Source organism: Corylus avellana, chromosome 5 (assembly GCF_965113065.1).
Source record: "Corylus avellana chromosome 5, dhCorAvel1.hap1.2, whole genome shotgun sequence".
In the NCBI taxonomy this organism is placed as follows: Eukaryota; Viridiplantae; Streptophyta; class Magnoliopsida; order Fagales; family Betulaceae; genus Corylus; species Corylus avellana.
The window spans coordinates 5865069-5881192 of record NC_142494.1 but is presented as its reverse complement, the minus strand read 5'-3'; the positions used below and the strand labels follow the sequence as shown (position 1 = coordinate 5881192).

At 34.8% G+C, this 16124-nt stretch overlaps 1 protein-coding gene and 1 long non-coding RNA gene across 2 annotated transcripts; one reads left to right on the top strand and one right to left on the bottom strand.

The window, feature by feature from the left end:
* Positions 1 to 853: 853 nt before the first annotated feature.
* On the bottom strand, positions 854 to 1721 carry LOC148585280 (uncharacterized). Its single transcript, XR_015912071.1, has 3 exons — positions 1683 to 1721; positions 1518 to 1571; positions 854 to 905 (listed from the first exon to the last, which is right to left on the bottom strand). It is a non-coding gene; the product is annotated as an uncharacterized LOC148585280 (long non-coding RNA).
* Positions 1722 to 14238: 12517 nt separating this feature from the next.
* Positions 14239 to 15589, top strand: LOC132181249 (transcription factor MYB102-like). Its single transcript, XM_059594380.2, has 3 exons — positions 14239 to 14396; positions 14557 to 14686; positions 14785 to 15589. The coding sequence occupies exons 1-3, from the start codon at positions 14264 to 14266 to the stop codon at positions 15539 to 15541; spliced, it is 1020 nt and encodes a 339-aa protein (XP_059450363.2). The 5' UTR covers positions 14239 to 14263; the 3' UTR covers positions 15542 to 15589.
* Positions 15590 to 16124: the final 535 nt, after the last annotated feature.

Below are 16124 nucleotides of genomic sequence, written 5' to 3'. Positions count from 1 at the left end.
TCAGAACATTTTTTTGACGTGGCATTTCTAACGTGTGTTGAATGTCAGAAACATAGGAGTCAGTAAATTTTTTTTTCTAATGTATTAGTGATTAGAACATCAGAATTTTTTAACGTTTTACTGTATGACACGTCAGAAATTTTTTCTGACGTATTACTATTTGCCACGTCAAAAAATATTCTGACGTGGCAATAGGAAGAACTCCCACGTCGAAAAATTTTGACGTGGGAGTTTTTCCACGTCAGGATGTTTTCTGACGTGGGACTTCTCCCACGTCAGAAAATCAGGTTCCTTTTTTTTTTTTTCTCATTTGTTTGTTTAATTTACGATTTATTTATTTTTTTCTCATTTGTGTTTTTTTTTTTTGAAAGGCCTTTCACATTTGCTTGAAAGGCCAATTTGTAGGGCCATTGAAAGGCCTTTCACATTTTGAAAGGCCTTTGACCTAATACACATTAATCATCCATCACATTTGTTTAAACTATATATTCATGAAACGACATTAATCATCTATCGAAAATTCGTTAAACCCTAAACGAATTTTTCAGTAATCATCCATAAAAAATGAACCTCCACATTAATCACAAACATGCAAGTATCACAAAATCCATCAAGTATGACAAACATGCCTTTTGTACAAAAACTACAAACAATCAAACCCAAATCTCGACATAATTACATGTAACGGTAAACATCAAATAGATAAGAACAAAATATTTATAAGTTTACCAACTACAAACTGATAAACAAAGCTGATTACATGGCAATAGGTTCCTCATTGTGTACTACTCTAGAGAAGGATTTCAGAAAAATACTGTTTCAGATAGTTCATCAGAATATTTATTTACCATCTCCTCAAACTCCAAGCTATCATTTTCTAGAAAGGACTGCCAAACATTATCCACCTGCAAAAATAGGCACAAAAACTTAATAAAATATGAGACCGTTTAATCAAGTTGCTGATGAACCTAAGACTATCCCCACCCCCACCCCTTACCATGTAAGTAAATCTTTTACTCTCTCTTATTCTTTTTTCTTAATATAAGTATACTCTTGTTGCATTTTTACTTAAATACCTAAAAAATGATCTTTTTTAAGCAATGAAGTCCAAGAAAAGAGTGAAAGTCAAATTTCACAAGATCCAACGATGTATACCAACACGAAATAGAAGCATATTTAAAATTGCACAAAATAAGTTTGAACTAAACAAGTAAACAAACATCAAGTTGAACTTAAAGTGTGTACATGTGTATGCATGTGTATGAGTGCAGCGTCTGTGTGTGTTGGGAGTTGTTGGGGGGGTGGGGGGAAGCAAAGAGAAAGGGAGGAAGACATTGTGCAATTGCTATCCAATACAGAAAGGGAGGAAGACATTGTGCAATTCCTATTCAATACATTGTGCAATTCCTATCCAATTCTCTTCTCAACCAGATGTAATATATCACACTTTAATAGAACATAACATTCCACAGCCAGGAAATTTTTCTAAAACTGGATATCAAAGTAAGTGTAGTCACATCTCCATTGTCATCCTCAAAGCCTATGTTTGATTCCAAATGAGACTCCTTTCCCTGTTTATAAATGATGGTAAAGCCTTACACAGAGCACTAAAATTAATGTATATGGGTGTGAATGTCCGACTGTATAGAAGATAAAAGAATTAAAAGGAGAATAATAGTCACCTTAGGCACCTCCAGACAAGCACTCTCCCTAGGGCTTTCTGTAGCCTGGAAACGCAAATCAAGAATAAGCAACCTATATAACTAATTTTTCGTGGGAAACAAAAATTATTAGAACATAGTAAAAAGAACAAGAAAAAATATTCCTAAAATAAAAGAAAGCATAGGCAACAAAAACAAGAAATCATGGATAAGTTTGTGATGAGGCATTATTTCCACAAACAACTCTTTTTATCATTTCTTCTTTTCTTCCTCTTCTCTCTCTATCTCCTTTCTTTCCTTTTCTTTTTTCTTTTTTTTAATGGAAATAAGCACTCAATTATACTTTTGACCTCATTATCTTTCCTACAAGAAGCCCAATCTATTAAACCCTAAACGAAGTATTGATTAAACATCCATAAAAAAATACTTACTATTTATCATATCGACATAATTACATGTATCACAAACATGTAATTTTTATGTCAATCATATACAATCAAACTATATATGTTACCACGAATAGAGACAAAATTACATGTAACGTTAAACATCAACAAAACAAGAACAAAATATATAATAGGTTTATCAACTACAAACTCACGGACAATGCTTAATCCAGGTCAATAGCTTCCTCATTCTCCAACCTATCTGCATTACCTGGTGATGATAAAACAATCAATTAGGAAGCAATAGGTACATTTCTTATCAGGATCCTAAGCCAAACACAAAAAATGACACCATAATAACTTTAACATATATACTAACCAAAATGACATTACTATAATAGAACCAAAAATGCACTAACTACAAATAATAAGCATCATCAATGCAATATATATATATATATATTTCGACTGAAAAATAATATCCTTCTAAAATTAGCCGCAAAAACAATACTAAAGTTTACTAGTAGAAATAAAAACAAACATCATCGAGGTCATTATCAACAATAAGAACATCAAAAACAATACTAAAAGCAATTAAATGTATCACCAAACCAATGAAGAAAAAAAAAAATTGCAACAAGAGTGTCAATTTATATATATATATATATACCAATTCGTATGTATATGATATATATTCAAGAAAACCAAAAAATAAATAAATAAAAAAAATTGCATTACCTGATCCACTCCCCATCGACGATTTCACCCCAAACAGGCTGGGGACTCTTTGTCTAGCACATCCTTAACTCGAGTCATATCGGAAAATGCTAGTGACGTGGCAACAAAACGTGTATTGTCAGAAAATGCTAATTTTTTTGAAAGTATACTTTCTCGAGTTTGACTCGTTTGAATTTTTTTCGAGCTTGTGGCGAATCTTGATTTTGTGTTCAGCTCGCCAAGGTGGTCTTTGTTCAAGCTCAAGCTCCATTAGTTTTGTAGAACCTGAGCTCTAGTAGGATTATTTACATTTTCTATTCAAGTATAAAAATTAAAAAAGCAAAAATTACTAAGGATAATTTCTCCAAAAATAAATAAATAAATAAAAATAATTTTGACTTGTTGAAATAAAGCTGATGCAGAAATAATAGCGGAAGCAATATAGAGAAAATGACACAAGAATTTACAGGTGGTTCAGTGTTGGACACCTACATCCACCACTCGGAATACCCCTAAGGGTTACATTGTGCTCATTAACTTTTTTTTGTCTACAGTAAAAAAGGTCCCTATTTATAGGGCAATGTCTAAATACAAGTATAGTAATCAAATCCCCTTAATTTGATTACAATCCCAATATTTAATTATAATCAACCCATAAATAGAGAATATTTGATATCAGCATAATTATAGAATATACGGAAAATATTATATATTTTCTATATATTCTAACATCTCCTCTCAAATTCAATGTGGAATATTCTGAAACCTTGAGTTTGAAATTAGAAATAATGATGACGGCGGTGGAGGAGGTGGGAAACGGGCCGTAGATGGTAACAACTGCCGGATGAGATAGCGGTTGACGGGCGGCCAGCAACGACGACAGGTGGCGGTTGGTGAATGCAGATTCAAAAGGGCCAACAATGAGCCAAAACTCAAAAATGGGCCGACAATGGGCCAGGGCTAACTAGGGACAAAACATAAAAAGGGCCGACTTGGGCCAAAAAAAAAAAAAAGAAATTGAGCTCACTTGGGTGGTCATCAGATTGGCGCACTGAACCTGACCGGCGCGTGGTGCGCGTGATGTGGTCATTCTTGCACGTCAATGATGTTGAAGGCCACAAGAAAGTGGTTTTGATACCATGTTGAAATAATGATGATGCAGAAATAATAGCGGAAGCAACATAAAGAAAATGACACAAGGATTCACGGGTGGTTTGGTGTTAGACTCTTACATCCACCACTCGGAATACCCCTAAGGGTTACATTATGCTCATTAACTTTTTTTGTATACAATAAAAAGGTCTCTATTTACAGAGCAATGTCTAAATACAAGCATAGTAATCAAATCCCCTCGATTTGATAACAATCTCAATATTTGATTACAATAAACCCATAAATAGAAAATATTTGATATCAGTATAATTATGGAATATACGAAAAATATTATATATTTTTCATATATTCTAACATCCCCCTCAAACTCAAGGTGAAATATTCTGAAACCTTGAGTTTGAAATCAAGAATAATGATGACGGCGGTGGTGGAGGTGGGGAATGGGCCGTAGATGGTGACGATTGCCGGATGAGATAGATGTTGGCGGGCGGCCAGCGACGACGATAGGTGGCAGTTGGTGAATGCAGATTCAAAAGGGCCAATAACAAGTCAAAACTCCAAAAGGGGCCAACAATGGGCTAGGGTTGACTAGGGCCACAACATAAAAAGGGCCGACTTGGACCAAAAAAATAAAAAGAAAATGAGCTTACTTGGGCAGTTATCAGATCGGCACACCGAACCTGACCGGCTCGTGGTGTGCGTGATGTGGTCACTCTTGCGCATCAATGACGTTGAAGGCCACAAGAAAGTGGCTTTAATACCATGTTGAAATAATGATGATGCGAAAATAATAGCAGAAGCAATATAGAGAAAATGACACAAGGATTTATGAGTGGTTCGGTGTTAGACATCTACATCCACCACTCAGAATACCCATAAGAGTTACATTGTGCTCATTAACTTTTTTTGTCTACAATAGAAAGGTCCACATTTACAAGGCAATGTCTGAATACAAGTATAGTAATCAAATCCCCTTAATTTGATTACAATCCCAATATTTGATTACAATCAACCTATAAATAGAGAATATTTGATATCAGCATTATTATGGAATATACGGAAAATATTATTTATTTTTCATATATTCTAACATGACTAAATTCTTGTGCTTAAAAAATTTTGATTACATTGATTAAGGATTAAAAAAGAAATGCCCGAGCTCGATGCTTGTGCAAGACGTTTTAGCCTAGCTTAAATTCTAATTAGTGATTCTTTCACAGATTTCGAGGATGGTGAGTCTCTGAAGATTATTTGGAGGAGCCTTGTGACTCGGATGAGTAAACTAATACAAACACTTGTTACTTCATATTACTTCATTAACATAACTACTTTATATGATAAACATAGATATTCATAACTCACATAAAATATGTTTAAGAGCAATGCAAACTTTATTTATATGAAAACATGAGATAGAAAACAAATGATGTAAAATTGGAGTTTGTAAATGCATGCATGTAAACAACAATATTAATTGTATCGTATGACATGGTGCTTCATGCACAAATAAAGGCTATGGGCTACTATTATATGGGTTAATCCTTTTGGTTAAGACATTTATATTTATTGTTCGGCCTTGGTACCAATGATTTATAGGTGACCAACGCAACTATGTTTGATTGGTGGTTACAATGACAATGTCCTTAGTAGTATGGATTACCCAAGTTTAAATTCGGTCGAGCCACAAACAATGACAATGTGTAGCAACATGGTATTGTACTATAAGTTCTTTAGGATAGTGACAACCCTTCTACCATATAAGGAGTCAAAGGCTTGGATAGACCATATTGAATACACTATGATTTGTTCACTTGATTATCATATATCTTATATTTATATTGCATACACATGTTTTATGACTGATGAACGATGTCACATATTAATGTTTAAGAAGTTAAATGACCATTTTATTCAAACTAAGTTCACAAATATGATAACTTTTAATTTTGTTTATTTTTACTCACCGAGTCATAGACTTACACTTTATCTTTTCCACTTGTAAAAGATTCGTGTTTTATAGTCATTAAGCCTTTTGAAAATGGATATTGGCCGGGGACCCAACCAGGAGGCTAGCTTTGGACTGCCTAACTAAGTTGATCTTTGAGGAGTTAAACCAATTTTTTAGTGGAAAGTTGTGGCGAAATTTTGATGACCTTCTTCATGATACCATTTTGGGTTTTCTTTGAGTGAACTATCAGTTTTATGGTAACCCTTTGATGAATCGGTAGATTTGCTTATCTTAGATTATGACTGTCTACTAAGATATGATCTGTAATAATTGATTACAACTTGTTGATGGGTCGAAGACCAATACTTTAATGCTTATCTTTATGTTTTATTATTTTGTAGTTGCACTAGTACAGTTATTATTATCGATATTATATTCTTATTATGATATTAGAAAATTCTTCTGTTGTAGGCTCTCTGATGATGGCTTAAAATCTCCGAAGTCTTATTCCTTGGAAGAATTTGACGGAGAGGCATACCAAGAGATAGTTACATGTTACTTATTTCTTGGGGAGTTACAATTACGAATGGGCTGGTGATTAAAAGAAGTTCTTGTGTTCTCAACTCATGGCCTATATAGATGGTGACTGGGCTAATTGCTTGGATGACTGTAAGTTTACTTCAAATTTCTGTGTTTTTCATGGAAGTTATCTTATTTCCTGGTAATCTAAGAAACAACCTATGACCTCTCACTCAAGTATTGATTCTGAATATAAGGCAATTGCCAATGTTGCTGCAGAACTGATCACTTGGCGTCAATCTTTACTCTATAAGCTTGGGGTTTACTTAAACTAAGCTCTATTGTTATTTTGTGATATATTGAGGCCGCATATTTAACCTTAAACTCATTGTTTTATGCATGTACTGATGCAGCTCAGATAATGGTTTTTTAGGGGTGTCAAAAATTACCGGGAAACCGGAACCGGAACCGGAAAACCGGGAAACCGGGGTCCTGGTTCCAGTTCCGGTTTGAAAAATCCAAAAACCGGGTACCCCGGTTTTTGGTACCCGGTTTTTACCGGGAATACCGGAACCGGGTTTCCATTTTATTTAATAATATTTATATATTAATATATATATTATATATATTAATATTTTTTACACTTAGGTTTAGGTTTAGGGTATTTTCAAAAATTAAATTTTTATTTTTAAGGCCCAAATAGGCAAAAACATTGATTTTTTAGGATTTTTGGACTTTTTTAGGTTTATTTTTTAATTATTTGGAACAATCACAACAAAGCTACTTTAATTTAGACAAAGAAACTAATAGGTTCTTTAAAAATTGGGCCAACTTATGAAAAAAAAAAAATTGGCTTATTTTAGGCCCAATACTTAAAATAAGCCCAAAAACCAATTTTTTTGAAAAACCGGTTACCGGACCGGGTAAAACCGAAACCGGCCGGTAACCGGGGTCCCGGTTTCTCAAAATTGAGAACCGGGGTACCCCTATTCCAATTCCGATTTTGGCCAAAAATCGGGAAACCAGACCGAGTTGACACCCCTATGGTTTTTGGTAGTGCACTCGAGTGCACTAAAGCGCGATCGAGCGCACCTGTGCTTGTTACGCCCTGTGACTGCGATCGATCACAATATTGAGCGCACCTGCTCTCTAAACCTGTGATTGAGCGCCCGCGTGCTGCAATCGAGCGCATGCTGGGCATTATGTTAATTTTCTGCATTTTTTATTTTCTTAAACCGACTTTATGTTATTACTTTATTAGGGTTAGGGTTTGAGAGTCTTTATTTCGTTATTTTATTATGTTTAGAGTTTTAGGGGTATTTATGTCATATTTTATTAGGTTTTGGGTTTTAGGGTATAAATATATACTTATGGCCTCCATAGAAAAGGAGTTGTTATTTATTATTGATTCTGTTGAATGAGAATTACTCGTAGGTGAGTTTCCTTCATATTTTTCCTTGAAATCATAGATAGACTCTATATTTTGAGAAGAATTCTTAGGTCATTGATAGACTCAAGATCTAGATTTACATATCTGCTGTTTTATTGTTGTTCTTCATTGCAGCCCACTAAGTCATGCTGCATCAATTGATATCAAAGCTCAATTACTTTTCATGAATGGGGAGGAGCAACCGTTTTGCAAACATAAATGAGGTGCACGTGCACACGAAGATAGCATGTAAGGAGCAACCGAAAATTCGCTTGCGGCACATAAGTGGTGGGCCGAACGGTTGTTGTAGCCAACCAAGACCGCGATGCACGAAGGCGGAAGGCAAATCTATCGCTGAACATTGGCAACACGGAGGATCGATTCAAGGCTATGATGGATTAAATTGAAGACCTCACTACCCAATTATCCAACTTGAGTGGTCAACATGGGAACAGATCTAGAAACCTGTTTGCGGAGCGTCGAACGCACGGACGTCAGCACCTTGCGCAAGCTCATGCCACTCGGTGGGTGAGTATATTCGAACTCAAAATTCCGAAATTCGATAGGGATCTAGAACCCAACAAATTTCTGGATTGGGTGTTGGCTGTTGAAGAAGTTTTTGAATTCAACGGGGTGCCCCGATGAACAATGAGTCTCTTTGGTGGTACACACATTCTAGGGAAGAGTTGGTGCGTGGTGGCAACAATTGAAGAAAAGTAGGAAGCGGGAAGGCAAATTGAAGATCAATAGTTGGGAGAAACTATTAAAATATATGCGGGTCGCTTTCTTGCCCCATAGTTATACTATGAGCCAGAAGTCGCAAAATTGGAGACAATGATCTATGACTGTGACAAAGAAAATAGAAAATTCCTACAAAAAATAGGTATTTAGGGAAACATGGAGTGAGGCGAAAAGTCCACGACAGGCTAATTTGACCCCTACTTGCCAACCACAAATCCATAACCTGAATCTATATTCTGTGGAGGAGAAAAAAGAATCTGTGGATGAAGAGTTTCAGGAATCCGAATTCATTGATGAATAGTTCAAACATGAAGCTATTGCAGTTCCTTCGCAAGGATTAATGGATTACGATTCCCCACCAACCTATGATGACAATGTCAGTGTGGAAGAGCCAATTGAAGGACCTTTGGCATCTGACCTAGAAGACAAGTACGAAGAGTATGGGTTTTCTCCCATGTTTGGCAGCCTCTACCCTGAAGAAGATGACCAAGAGGAAGAGTACGAAAAAGATGGTTTTTCTCCCATGTTTGGTGGCCTCTACCCCGAAGATGATCAATTGGAAGATGAAGAGCCCACGGGTGACATCGCCAACTATGAAGAGGTTGATAAAGACTTTTCAGGTGAAGTGCCTAATTATAATGATGAAGGGGTTGATTATATTGATTTCCTTGGTGTTGAAAGTATTTTAAATTCTCCTAACAACAATTGTGGTGAGTTCAATGCGGATGAGGAAAATTATATGCTCACAAGAGAAACAGCGGTTGACTTGTCCTTGAGTATCTTCATGGCACATGAACGGGAGAAGGAACGAGAGAAGAACGGCAAATCTGAAGTATTGCCAAGTGGTGTGCGGGGATTTCACGACAAACATTGAGGTACTTCGATGATGAGAAGCGTCACGCTTATTGTGGGGTGTTGTCTTGTTTTGATCTCGAGGAAGAGCGAGTAGAATGAGTTGACTGGACATCCGAAAGACCGTGAAAAGAATCGACCGAATTCGAGGATGAATTCTCTCCAACCAGGGCAGAATGATGTAGCGTGGATAATGGCTTCTGGTAATGCGCTTGATTGCACTGAATCGCGATCAAGCGCACCAGCGCTCATTATGCCCTATGACTGCAATCGATCACAACATCGAGCGCACCTGCTCTCTGAAATTGCGATCGAGTGCCCGCGTGCTGTGATAGAGCGCACGCGGGGCATTATGCTAATTTTCTGCATTTATATTTTGAGAAGAATTCCTAAGTCATTGATAGACTCAAAATCTAGAATTACATATCCGCTGCTTTATTATTATTCTTCGTTGCAACCCACTAAGTCACGCTGCATCACGTACCAAATACATTTCTAAGGTATTGTTTTATAATAGCTCTAGAGGCTATTTTGTATATCTGTGTCATAGACATATAGTGTTGGGGCCATAGAGTTTTCAACTTATATCTTTGACATTGTATGATTGAGCATTTTACTCCATATTGATTTTATTTCAATGAAATAACTCGTTTGTTAAAATAAAATAAAAAATAAAAAGTAAAGAAAAGTTGACAATAATAGGTGAGAGTCAAGTTGACAGCAACGACTCCTTGCCTTCAGTGATTTGTTTCCTTTCCAAGTTATTCTCTGTACAAAATTATATAAATAAAAAGCCAACACTCAATGTATTCATGGGCCAACACTCACTGTATTCATGGGCCGATTACAACTATTCTAAAGTTTTATTTCATTATACTAACCAAGATAAATTCCAATTCCAATACCCCAGCTGAAAATGAAAACCCATCACCCAAGTTTCCTTCTCTACTTTTTTTATTTTTTTATTTTTATTTAATTATAACCTTGCTTGACTCGTGTGAATAAATCATCAATCCTAGAGTTACTAACCCAAACCCTATACGAATGTGCAGCACGGTGGCCAAGGAAACAGGTTGATTGACACCAACACAACTAACAATAAACTGATCTACGAGTAATTTTGTCATGTGGAGGATAAACCAGCACCACAAGATTACACTACGTGTCGTCTGTGTTTATGATTATCCGACAACATAATATAATTTTTACGTAAGTGAGATTTTGTAGTACAACTTCTATGCTTCGTATATATACCACCTTATAATTTCATAGTATAAAAAATGTGCATGAAGAACATATAATAATAAGGGTAATTAAATTAAATCAAACCACACATACGTACCCCATATTTGAATTAAACAAATCCAAATATTGCTCAAAGTTTGTTCGAGTGTTGGACACCTCACAGCAAATAATAATTAATTAACAAATAATAACTACAAAGTTTACATAAAACTAATTAATATTAAATTAATTTCATACACATAGATGATGACTATGTAGGGTGAGCCATGCAGAATCAAACCCTAGATTTGCGACAAGTAATTACCTAAAGCTGCATGCTATGTAAGCATATCTATTAAATACATGAACAAATCCTTTAAATAGAAATTATGGTGACGAAACATTGCATGAACTTTCCACACGAAGGTCTACTGGAGATATGGTAGCTAGCCACGAAAAGGGAAAAGGAGAATCATTTTTTTAATTTATTTATTTATTTACAAGAATTAATGCAGCCATGTGTCATCTTAGCCATAACAGTTTTGAGACCTTGTGGGTGATGTTTGAAAGAAGAGATGTCTTCTAGACACCAGACAGTGAGATATGATAAAGATTGAGATTTGCTTCCTACTTGATATATATTTTTGTATATATGTTTATTGGTGTGTATTACGTACGTAGTTGTTTGTGTATGTATGTGAAACCACATGTATAAAATTTTGGATAGAGTATTCTTTTAAATTGATTAAAAAAAGTTCTTCCAATTAATTTAGTTTATAAAATTATCATATGTCCTTTGAGCATGTAACAAACACGTACTATTTTAATATAATCTTTTTAATTATATTAAAAAAAAGTGATTTTCACATATTAAATGACGCGTGATAATTTTATAAACTTCGTCTGGCTGCTAGCTAGTCTAGCGAATCCGTCTTAGTCGCCCCCGGTTTCTGAAACAAGGTTTTTGTAGTAATCAGATCAACTGGATTATACCTTTTAAACTCTATCAATCAATTGCATTGATGAATGAAATAGATCGATGTAGATCAAAAACAAATGTTTTTGAATCTTCTAGAGTGTTTCTTGAAGCAAAGAAAGAAAGGTTAAGAAGCAAGTAAATAATAGCATTTTGACCGTAGGGCAAATCTCTCTTGATAGAGTAAGAATGTAATAATATTTGACCAATTTCTGTGTTTGTTAGATAGAAGTGGATGAGATGCAGCACCAGATTGTCAATGGCTTTGAATTTGGTTTTCCAGATGGAGTGTAAGGCTTAGATGCTACCGCAGATGAAGCAACATGCTTCGTCTGCAAGAAGGGACAAATGTCAAAGAGAGATGGCTTTAGTTGAGAGAGTCGGGGGATGGTTGACTTTTGTTATTGGAGGTAGAGAGGACACCTGTCACTGCTACAAACGTGGCTGGATTCTACAGGCAGGATTTTGAAAAGGTTCCAGCGTGGATAGTTGGCGGGTTGTAGGTATAAACATTTCATCATCTGTTAAAAGAGTGACACTTCATCTTCTTTGCTTACTCAAAAGATTATCCTTAGAAGAGGGAAGAAAGTGTAGTGAAAAAATTTCTTTTATATATATATATATATATATATATATATATTTCAGCTTAAACATTAGGCTAATTGATGGGATATCACATTCACATTCATGTTTTTGTCTCTCAAAATAAAAGATTATGGTTCCATATATATTACAAGTTCTTTATAATATAGTCCCATAAAATAATTCACATAATACCCATTTTCATAAAATATAAATTATTATAGTAATTTATAAAGAACTTATAGTAAACATTATCGTACTCCAAACATTTTTCCCGCAACATATTGTTGCTCTAAGCAGGGTAGGAGATTAATTATTCAAATTAATTTGTGGAGCTTAGAAAATTATTATTTTATTTGGCATTTATATATGGGGGTTATGAAATATAAAATGGAAGCCCAGCCTTCTCCACTTAAATCCTCTTTCCAAATTAATGAAGACAAATTTGGATCACATATGCTTCAATCTATTAATTACTAGAATATTGGGTAAACGGATTATCAATTTTAATGAAGAACCAACACTTGTTAATATATGATTGGACATGAAAAGGTTAAATTCTAAAACGCTCTTAATTTGTGACTCGTCAATGATCGGGCACGTAATTATTTGATACCCAAAAGAAAAAGGAATGGTCGTCATGTAAACACATTTCGTTTGAAATGGTCAAGTAACATTATTTTCAAATCAGAAGGTTTGAACTAACTAGATTCCTAATTATCCAAAGGGAAAAGTGAAATAGAAACAGTACGTGATCATGATGACATATATGACAAACAGCGGCGCAGATGGCCTTTTGTGGATATAAAAGTGAATACCAACTTTTTTTAAAATAAAAAATAAAAATAAAAAGAGTTTATTAAATTAATATTTTTTTAAAAGTACTTAATTTTCACATGCTTTTTTAAAAAAATACATACAACATTTTTCTATTAATCCTATTAAAAATGCATGCATATGTTCTAAAGACAAATTTCTCTTTTTTCTTAAGCCGTCCCATAAAAGAATTAAAGAGAGATTTTGATGTTCTTTCTTTTGTATGAGTGTGAGGTTTTGAGTGTATTGAAGCTTTAAATTGTGAGTTTTTTCTTTTTTGGATCCTAAATTTTTTCCTAACCTATATCAAAGAAAATTAAATTAAGAAAAAAGGGGTAACTTCACTTAAACTTTAACTCGAATTGACAAACCCTTCTTAAATTTTAAAATCTCTCAATTTAGTCTTCTGAACTTTCAATTGCAATCAATTTGGACCCATCCGTCAGATTTTAAATGTTAAATGACGTTTATTCCCCTAATTTTTTTATAAAATTTCAACTTTACCTTTAATTCCAATGCCTTTTTTTATTAAAAAAAAAAAACAAAAAAAAAAACAAAAATCAGTGATATTTTAGTCTTTTTGGTATTTTTAACGGCTAAATTTGACGGATTGGAATGGCTCAAATTGAGAGCAATTGAAAGTTCATAGGATTAAATTGAGAGATTTTGAAGTTTAGAGAAAGTTTGTCAAATCGAGTGAAAGTTCATGGGTTTTTAGTGAAGTTAAATAAAATAAAATAAAAATATGAAGAGGAAGAAAAAAAAAATGATAGTGGCGGACAGAAGAAAAAAAGAAAGAATGACAAAGAATGAACGAATGAAACAGGGAAACAATTTCTCCACCACCCTGACAGGAGACCTAACTATACCTTATAACCCAATCAGTCTCCATTTGAGGTTGAAGGAAAATTGTCAAACCACCCCAAAACATAGTTTTCATGATCCCATTCAAACAAAATTACCAAATGACACCACCCATTAATTTCCAGGGCACGTGTCAACCTTATGCATGCATGATGCATGAATAACGTATAAAATATTCACATGTGCATTATTGTTCATTGTATGTACACACTGTCCTATGCATGACATATCTATGTATGTATTCCATCCTCATCATACTACATACCAAAATAGAGAAACACATGGCATGAGGCCGGTGCCAAATCCTTTTGACTTCAATGCATATCCTACACTCTATATATATGAAGGTCGTCCACACCCATTTGGATCATCAAAAAGTACACTTTTCCCTCGCTCTCCGTACATTCGAAGCTCCTTTACATCCATATTCTACCAATGGGAAGAGCTCCTTGTTGTGACAAGAATGGTCTCAAGAAAGGTCCATGGACTCCAGAGGAAGATCTCAAGCTCACCAACTTCATTCAGCTCCATGGACCAGGCAATTGGAGAACCCTTCCAAAGAATGCAGGTATAATCATCCTTCTTGCCCTACTTCTTTCTGTTTGTGTTTGTGTGTGTTTTTTCAGGCTTCGTCTCGGCTAGATTCCTGAAATACTGTGCATAGTTTTCTTTTCACACGGGTCAAGTAGAACTTTATTTATTTATTTATTGCTCTTTTAAATGTAAAGGGTTGCAAAGATGTGGAAAGAGTTGCCGTCTTCGATGGACAAACTATCTGAGGCCTGATATCAAGAGAGGAAGATTCTCATTTGAAGAAGAAGAGACAATAATCCAATTGCACAGCATCTTAGGAAACAAGTAAGATATATGACAACAATTATTCTCCTAGCCTCTGAATTTTATTTGATTTTTTAAAAAAAGATAATTGGCTAATTAATCTTCTTCTTATACAATAGATGGTCAGCCATAGCAGCTCGCTTGCCTGGAAGAACAGACAATGAAATAAAGAATTACTGGAACACCCACATCAGAAAAAGGCTGCTAAGAACAGGAATTGATCCTGTGACTCATGCTCCTCGCCTTGATCTTCTTGACATATCATCCATCATAACCTCATCTTTATGCAATAATCCTTCTCTTCTCAACATGTCAAACTTTTTAGGCACTACTCAAGCCCTCATGAATCCAGAGCTTTTAAAGCTAGCCACCGCTATCTTATCACTGAAACAACAAAACCAAATGCCCTTTTCAAAAGATCTGCAGGACCAACTTTGCAATTCCTTATTGCAAGACCAACTCCAACCATTACAACAACTCAATCAATATCAACAAGGATTTTCGTCAGAGATGATCACAAACCAACTACTCATGCAAGCCAATATGGAAAATTTAGGTAATAATTCCCAAGAAAATTCAACACCGTCAAGCCTAAATGACGGATTTGTTTCCCAGCAGCCAAACAACATGTATTGCAGCTCGAATGCTACGGTTCCTCATGATCTGCCGGAAAATTCAAATTTCCAGTCGTTCTACAACAGCAATCAGAACTTCAGCTTTGATCAATCTGTTGTGTCAACGCCAATGTCCTCTACTCCCTTGAATTCTTCATCCACATTCATCAACAGCAGCACTGAAGATGAAAGGGAGAGCTATTGCAGCGACTTGTTAAAGTTTGAAATTCCAGAGAGTTTGGACCTCGATGAATTCATGTAATCAATAGATATAGCTAGACATATTATAAAAATATGAGTGATGTATTTTATGTTTGATTTTATATGTAGTGGATGTTGATAATGAAATTCATTGTTTTTTGCTCACCTATTCCTGTCTCTGCCTAAAAAATAGTATAATTCCCAACCCAAAAATTGAAAAGAACAAAATTTATTCTTACTATCATCATGTTTATTGCATTATGAGAACAAACAAGAAGTTGTACATGAAGAAGGCCAGGAGAATTTAAATGGGACTTCGAGCATATACATGTACCTTTACCTCTACAAATGAAATTAAAATATTGGCCGATATAGAGTGAAAAGGGCAAATATTACCTGTAGCATGCATAATTATGATAAAGCTATTTTGAGCAACAATTTTTCAAGACTATGATTTTAGCAAAGCAGTCCAATTTGCTTCAAAAGTACCATTAATTTTTTTTTTAATTAGATGCGAAAAGAATCAACCAATGCCATATATATATATATATATATATATATATGACTAATCTTAATTATAAATGTTATTCATGACCCTAATTTCCGTTAAATTTGTTAGGGCATGCTCAAGCCAGACCCATATA